This window comes from Ceratina calcarata, unplaced genomic scaffold (assembly GCF_001652005.2).
Source record: "Ceratina calcarata isolate Rehan_Ccalc_2016 unplaced genomic scaffold, ASM165200v1 scaffold532.2, whole genome shotgun sequence".
In the NCBI taxonomy this organism is placed as follows: Eukaryota; Metazoa; Arthropoda; class Insecta; order Hymenoptera; family Apidae; genus Ceratina; species Ceratina calcarata.
In genome coordinates this window covers 46,519-55,045 of record NW_017176477.1, presented here as the reverse complement: position 1 = coordinate 55,045, position 8,527 = coordinate 46,519, and the positions used below count along the sequence as shown (strand labels likewise).

The following is an 8,527-nucleotide window of genomic DNA, read 5'->3' as shown; positions in this document are numbered from 1 at the left end:
TTTATTATTTATTAATCGTTATAATAACTATAAGAGGTTTGCATTGGTTTCTTTGATTTATATTCTTTATTCTAAAAACAAATACTTCGAATTGAGGCTAGAGTTTGCTTGCATGGTAATGAAAATAATTATTCGAATCTATTAATTGTGAATGATAGCCGATATTGTTTCCAAGTTTCTCAATTTCAATTCATATTCATTTCGATTTTACACTGAAGGAGTGCATATATAAAAATTGAGAGGATTTCGTTTTCATATTCTTTGGTTAAACAAATATTTCGAATCAAAGCTACGGTCTTAATTGCATGGCAATGAAAATAGTTATTCTAATATTAATTGTGAATAATAATCAGTAAGTATTTCCAAGTTTCTTAATTTCAATTCATATTAACTTCCAATTGAAACCACCGAGGACGGTGTCCAAACTAAAGGCTTGCACACATGCACGTAGCTCAAATACGCAATTAAAGAAATACGCACTTAAATTTATTCAGTTAAGAAGAGTTAAACAATTATTAATTGACCAATATCCTTGAAATACGAAAATAAAATCGGTGTAGTGTAAATAATCGTCTTGATAAAAAATGAGAGAATTGCACACATGTGAACAGTTTCTTAGAATACGTGTCTTTTACACGGTACCTTTAACTGACTGTGTATAGTGTCGTCGATGGTTATTCGAAGCACGTGGTAAATACGCATTGATTTCAATCTGCATCCGGGACAAATTTTCGGCATCAGGAATATGTTTTCACAAAAGGTGACAGCGTTTGTTAAACGCAAAGAGAGTTACGTTCGGAAACTGTCTTTCTACAAGACTGACAAGGTGCGTAGATAACCTGCGATCGAAATATCTCTGATATTTCGTTTCGGTTTACAAACATCGCGTTTTTTTCTGATAGTACTATGCCTTGATATACAAATCTTCTTAATTACGTTCATTCATCTGTTCATAACAATAATCGAACGATGCGTAATGAATTATTCTGAAATTACTTTAATTATACAAACAGAAATTCACGGATTGTTTCATTTTGACATTTTTGCAAACTTGAGAATGATTTTGCTTCAGGAACCGAATGACAATGAGTACAAGAGGATCGTCGACATTCTCTGCAAATTCCTGATGAATCCAGATTCCACAGAAGATGTCGCAGAGTGTTTCTTAGAGATTCTAGATGTATTAGTTATCAGAAGTATTTCAGTGGCCGAGCCCTGTAGCAGTGATGCGCTTCATAGATTGAACTCTGTTATTCTTGGGAAGCTACTTCATATAGATCCGAATTTATTAGTGTACGTTCAACGGTACTTCGACAAAAATCCAGCACCATTCCAGTCTGTAGAAATTGATGGCGCTCCTGTGAAAAGGTGTAGGATAGAAGAGACAGAAGTATTCGATTATGAATTGGTCACTTCTTGTTACAATATTCTCTGCAGTGCACCGATGTATTTCAAGCATAAATGGAACTGGTCCAAGTTCTATCAGTATTTGACACACGATGCTGAAGGTGTCAGATGGGTAGCAATTAATTGCCTGGCTGTCGTATTAGACATGTCAGAATCTTGTTACCTATCGCACGTAAATAGTTTCACTGAGAAGCATCAAGAATTTTCTATCGAATTTAAGAAACTTCATCGAAACATTGTAACAACTGAAGGTACAATAGAATTAGACGAAATACTCGACGAGCCTTTAGTCGTATCAATTGGAGGGATCTTGCTCCCAGTTTTCCAAAAATCTACACTTAAAACAGAATTAAATTTGGTGCCTGTTCCATCGACGCGACGTAATCTACAGAACCTGGCCTTGGCAGTGTCTTCTAACAAGTGCGTCTGCCTGCAAGGCGCAGTTGGTTCAGGGAAAACTGCTCTGGTCGAATTCTTAGCACAAGCAACTGGTCGCGACGCGCAGAGCTTTGCGAGAGTACAATTGGGCGATCAAACAGACTCTAAGATGTTGCTGGGAATGTACAGATGCACTGATATCCCCGGAGAATTTTTATGGGAGCCTGGGATATTGACGGAGGCTGTGCAATCTGGGAAGTGGCTGCTGCTCGAAGACATCGATTGCGCCGCAACAGACGTCGTTAGCGTTGTTAGGCAGCTCGTAGAAAATAAGACGTTGTCGGTTCCCGGGTATAGAGACTCTGTACAAGCGAGAACTGGATTTCAATTGTTTGTTACTAGAAGATTAACGTCCGGCTCGCAAACATCACAGATATCTTTGCAAAAAGAATGGTTCTGCGTGAATGTAGAATCATTATCGAAGGACGAACTCGTAACGATTGTTCAGACGATGTTTCCGATTTTGAATACGATAGCAACGAGACTTGTCGATGTTTATTTGGTGTTCGTCGCGAGACACGAGGATGTCGTAAAGCATGCTAGATTAATTTCTACGCGAGATTTGATCAAATGGTGTTCCAGGGCGATTGTAGATTTCGATGTATCATCGCCTACGTCTGCGTTGAAAATATTCCAAGATGCTCTCGACACGTTCTGCTGTTCGGTTCCTAATTCGGTTCAGCGATCGAATTTAGCGGTTGCCGTGGCGCATAAGTTAGGTATCGTGAAAACGAAGGCAGAATACTTCTGCGATGTACACAAACCGACTATAAATATTCACAGCGAATGCCTCATCGTTGGCAGAGCGAAGTTGAGGGTCAAAAAAGCGGACCGAGTTAAATTAGAATCGAGAAATGCAAACTTTTCATATACGAGACCGTCTGTGTGTCTTTTGGAGAGGATAGCAAGTTGCGTGGTTCAGAAGGAGCCAGTTCTTCTCGTGGGAGAAACTGGTACAGGGAAAACGAGCTGCGTGCAGTACCTTGCACAGATAACAGGCCATAAATTGATCGTAATAAATATGAACCAGCAGAGCGAGAGTACGGACTTGTTAGGTGGTTATAAACCAGTAGATTTAAAATTGTTAATTCGACCGATTCGAGAGGAGTTTGAAATCGCATTCAGATCGTATTTCGAAATTAAACCGAATCAGAAATTCTTAAGCCACCTTGCGCGTTGCTTTGAAGATAGAAAATGGAAGACGCTGACCTCGCTGATGATACACAGTTCCAACGCTGCTTTGAGGAGACTCCAGGTTTCTTCGAGTAGCCAAAAGGAAATGGAAATGTTGAAGAAGTGGCAGAAAATAGTGCAGAAGCTGGAGAAACTTCAAACTCAAGTGCAGAGCCAATATTCACTGGCGTTTTCGTTCGTCGAAGGCAGTTTGGTAAAGGCGTTGAAAAACGGGGATTGGGTTCTGTTGGACGAAATTAATTTAGCCACCGCGGAGACGCTGGAATGTCTCTCTGGCTTACTGGAAGGATCCTGTGGATCATTGTCTTTATTAGAGCGAGGAGACAAGGAACCGATCGAGAGGCACCAAGACTTCGCCATTTTCGCTTGCATGAATCCTGCGACTGATATTGGCAAACGAGATCTTCCAGTGGGACTCAGAAACAGATTCACAGAATTCTTCGTCGACGAACTAACAGAGAAGTCAGACTTGCAATTGTTAGTGAATTCATATCTGAAGGATTTGAATCTTCCGTCAGAGAAAATTGCGGGTATCGTTAAGTTTTATTTAAATGTAAGGAAGGAAACAGAGACTAGTCTTTTAGATGGTACTGGCCACAAGCCACATTATAGTTTACGGACACTCTGTCGTGCTTTGAGTGTATCTGCCAAGAATCCTTGCGCGAACGCGTTGAGATCCTTGTACGAAGCATTTTGCCTCAGTTTCTTAACACAATTAGATAGTAATTCGTATCCGGTTGTTCAGAGGATGATAGTGAAAGCTATCTTAGGGGAGAAGGCCGCGAGTGCTATAATCAGCACTCCGATCCCAAGGCCGCGTGGCCACGATAGTTTCATCTGTTTCGAAGGATACTGGATCCCTAAGGGCGATCTCGAACCGCAGTTACCTAGAGATTATATACTCACAGAAACTGTGAGACAGAACTTAAAAGACTTAGTTCGAGTAGTGTCCATTGGGAAAATGCCAGTACTGTTGCAAGGCGATACCTCGGTTGGCAAGACTAGTTTAATAACGTACTTAGCGAAGGCTTCTGGTCACTCCTGTGTTAGAATTAATAATCACGAACATACGGACTTGCAAGAATACATAGGGACTTACGTAGCTGATTCTACGGGGAGATTAGTGTTCAAGGAAGGAGTTCTGGTGGATGCTATGAGAAAAGGACACTGGATCATCTTGGACGAGTTGAATCTAGCACCCAGCGACGTCTTAGAAGCTCTTAACAGAGTCTTGGATGATAACAGAGAATTGTTCATTCCTGAGACTCAACAGGTTGTCAAGGCTCACGAGAACTTTATGCTCTTCGCTACTCAAAATCCTCCGGGCTTGTACGGTGGGAGGAAGGTCCTTTCACGTGCGTTTAGGAACAGGTTCGTCGAACTTCATTTCGACGAGATACCACCGAAGGAGTTGCAAGTGATATTACAGAAAAGGTGTAAAATGCCTGAGACGTATTGCAAGCAAGTGATTAACGTGATGACGGAGCTTCAGTTACGAAGGAAGAGCACCGCGACTTTCGCTGGGAAGAAGGGATTTATAACTCTCAGAGATCTGTTTCGTTGGGCTGAGAGGTATCATCTTGCGCCAGATACTGGGACCAGTTTGTATGATTGGAGCCAACATTTGGCAGACGAAGGGTACTTGGTTCTCTCTTCGAAGGTTCGTCGCCAAGAGGAGTGTTCAGAAATAATTCAAGTCTTGAAGAAACATTTAAAAAGGGACGTGGACCCGGAAGCTTTGTTCTCGCTTTCTGAGAAGACGTCGACGGTGACGAAACCGATCCTGCAGTCACTTCTGTCTGGGCCAATTCCAGGCTTCGAGCATTTAGTTTGGACATTCCAAATGCGTAAAATGGCTGTACTTCTCTCGAAGGCTTGCGATTTTAAGGAGCCGGTGTTGCTCATTGGTGAAACTGGAGGAGGAAAGACTACGGTTTGCCAACTCTTAGCTGCGATTAGGAAGCAGCGATTGAGTATCATTAATTGTCATATGCACACGGAGGCTTCGGATTTTCTTGGGAGTCTTCGTCCAGTCAGGGAACATCAGAGTCAGAAGTTGTTCGAATGGGTCGATGGTCCTTTGGTGAACGCTATGAAGGACGGTGGGTTCTTCGTGGTCGATGAGATCTCGTTGGCCGACGACAGCGTGTTGGAAAGATTAAACTCTCTTTTAGGTAATTTCTTAAGATAAGAAAATCACTAAAATTTTGCACAATGTTTTATAAATGTAATACTTAATAATTATTAGAATTTCACTGCTTTATTATTATTTTTATTGGAGGACTCAATTTTAATCGTCCCTTGAATGATTCAATGTAAAACTCGTATATTTCTTTTCCAGAACCTGAACGGAAGCTTCTAATTGCTGAGAAACAATCGGATGAGGAGAACGAGACGGTCACAGCCCACGAAAATTTCATTTTCGTCGGTACAATGAATCCTGGCGGCGATTACGGGAAGAAGGAATTATCGCCAGCTCTCAGGAATAGGTTTACTGAAATTTGGTGCGAGGGTTGCGTGTCGTCGGATGACTTGAAATCAATTATGGTGCATAATCTACGTGAAGAGTTGAAGGAAACAGTTTCCACGGCGATAATACAGTTCATCGAATGGTTGAAAACTACGGAGATAGGAAAGAGGCTCGTTGTTAGTGTCAGAGATATTTTAACATGGGTAAACTTCGTCAATTGTTGCGAGAATTTCGAAATAGGAGACGCCTTCTTCCACGGTGCAGCGTTGAGTTACATCGATGGGCTCGGGTCTGGTTTGACTGCCGCCGAAAATACGAGGAAGTTGAAAGATTTTAAAGAATCAGCGTTGAAGTTCATCGAGCAGCAGATACAAAGTACATTGAAATCTAAACTAACGTTGAATCGCAATGAATACGATGTTGAAAGTCGTGAAGGAAAATTCGGGATTCCTCCATTTTATATAAGCAAAGGTAATGAAGATATTCCAAGCAATGTCGGATTCGCTTTCAACAATCCAACGACCAGGTCGAATACTCTGAAAGTTTTACGCGCTCTACAATTGAGGAAACCAATTTTACTGGAAGGCAGCCCCGGAGTCGGGAAGACTAGTCTGGTCTCTGCGCTTGCCAGGGCGTCCGGACATCGTCTTCTCCGCTTAAATCTCAGCGATCAAACGGATATCTCTGATTTATTCGGAGCCGATTTGCCAGTGGAAGGAGGTAAATCTGGTGAATTCTCTTGGAGGGATGGCCCTTTTTTAAGAGCTTTAAAAAACGGAGATTGGATTCTTCTCGATGAGCTGAATCTTGCATCGCAGTCAGTTCTCGAAGGGTTGAACGCTTGTCTCGATCATAGGGGAGAAGTCTATATACCGGAGTTAGGGATGTCTTTCGTTGTGAAGCCAGGGACTCGGCTGTTCGGTTGCCAGAACCCTCTTCGTCAAGGTGGAGGCAGGAGAGGACTTCCAAAATCGTTTCTGAACCGTTTCACTCAGGTTAGTAACAATTTAACTAATTACAGTAATTTCCAGATATGTGGCCATATTTTCCTACAACCGCGAGAGTCATCCTTCCACTAATTCTTAGAAGTGCTCGTTCGACTCTTATCTATGTTTATTCTTCTCCTCTCTATATTGAGAAAATAATTTAATACTCATGACCTTTAAGGGATGTTAAAGTTCAAAGATTACAACGTTGCATCGGTGCAGACGTCCTTTACATTAAGTCAGTTAAATATCTCAGCAACGGACAAAAGCACTTTAGTACTTTTATACTCAGAATACTCCAAACTATCAAAATATGGCATAAAAAATTGAACATTCCATTTTAAAAAACCGTTTAAAAAAAGATGACCGCTACATCTTCTCTAATTTAAATGGACAGAATTCGTGAAACACACTGTATAGGTCACTGTAGGTGATAGTAGTGCCTGCAACTTTGATTTAAAACATTTTTTGCTAGGATCAATAATTTGCTAGTTATTAACTATAAACTCGTACTCTGTCCAACAAAATTCTATACTGAAAATCCAGTTTGATACTCATGGTAATTGCTCAGAAAATATTGGAGTTGCAATAAAATTGCACGTGACGTAGTAAATATCTCAATTCTTGTTCATCTCACAATTTCTACTAACTGGCTTGAAACTACATACAATAAAATTGTCGGGCAAAATCTCAGTGAGTAGAAATTGTTACGTGAACAGAAATTGGATCATTTACTGTAGTAGTGCCTATAACTATTATTTTTTGCTAGAATCAATAATTTACGAGTTATTAATAATAAACTGAAACAGTACAAAATTCTGTACTGAGGGATCAATTTGATACTCATGACGATTACTCAGAAAATATTGAACACAAAAAAATGATATACCTTATTTTTAAATAATAGTAGTATTTACAAATTTTAGGATCAGTAATTTACGAGTTATTAACAATAAAATAGTATCCTAACTAAAAAATCCTATACTGCTTGTTCTTTTGAATCAGTTTGTTACTTATAACTATACTGCATTGGATTTTATGCATTTAATATTGCAATCTGAAATGCATTTTCTTAACTGATTACATTAATCAACCCTAAATCTACCTTATAATACCTAAAATCTTATATTTTGCATAAAAATCTGCTATCTACTCATAATGTTTACTCAGAAAATATCGGAATTACAATAAAATTACATTGGGTCTTATTTGCAGCTAATACCACCTACAATTTTATTTAAAACATTTTTTGTTGCCATCTTATGTTTATTTTTCTTCTCTTAATTGTTGTCGCGCTCGCATAGTCGACAGTATTTAATTTTTCTCATGCTGCGCTTTCGAACGACGAGCGATTCTCAGAAATCCACCCTTCTAGATATATGATCACGTCCAGTCCCGATCGTTGGTCACACAGGGTGGGTCTAGTAACATGACTTCGAATAAGTAGTAATATTTATTATACAATAAAAATATGTAATCGTTACGTTACAAGACTCACCTCGCATATCTGAAGATTACTGTAATAGTTCAATACAATCGCAAGATAAGTCTCATTGATATCTTCGTTTTTTGTATCAGGTTTTCGTCGACACGCTGGAAAAGGTTGACTTGCAGTGCATTTTGAAAATGCAATTTACTGAATTACCAGAAGATCTGATCGATAAGATGATACAGTTTAACGAAGAACTGAGTTCCCAAATCGGGACTACTTGGGGTCATTCGGGGTCACCTTGGGAGATGAATTTAAGGGATCTCACAAGATGGTGTGAAATAACGATCGCTAATTTTAAACGTGATTCGAAGAAGACGTTCAATATTGGAAACGGGGCTCAATTGATTTACGTCGACCGAATGAGGACGGTTCAAGACAAAAACAATGTAAGATCTGTTTTATTTACATGATTTTAAATTAAACTCACGATGTTAAGTTGAAATTACGCGGTTTCCATTAAAACGATTTATTCACAGTTTTACTATTCAGAATTTGTATGATTTTCTTTTTTACACGATTTTCTTTTAGTCTTTCTTACAT

The 8,527-nt window shown here is 39.6% G+C and overlaps 1 protein-coding gene across 1 annotated transcript in view; it reads left to right on the top strand.

The window, feature by feature from the left end:
- Positions 1 to 679: 679 nt before the first annotated feature.
- LOC108628651 (midasin) overlaps positions 680 to 8,527 on the top strand; it is a 51,420-nt gene continuing 43,572 nt past the window's right edge. The window contains exons 1-4 of the mRNA XM_018030726.2: positions 680 to 826; positions 1,073 to 5,213; positions 5,381 to 6,504; positions 8,074 to 8,373. Of these exons, the coding sequence (XP_017886215.1) occupies positions 746 to 826; positions 1,073 to 5,213; positions 5,381 to 6,504; positions 8,074 to 8,373 (5,646 nt within the window). The 5' untranslated portion in view covers positions 680 to 745. The remainder of the gene's footprint in view (positions 827 to 1,072; positions 5,214 to 5,380; positions 6,505 to 8,073; positions 8,374 to 8,527) is intronic.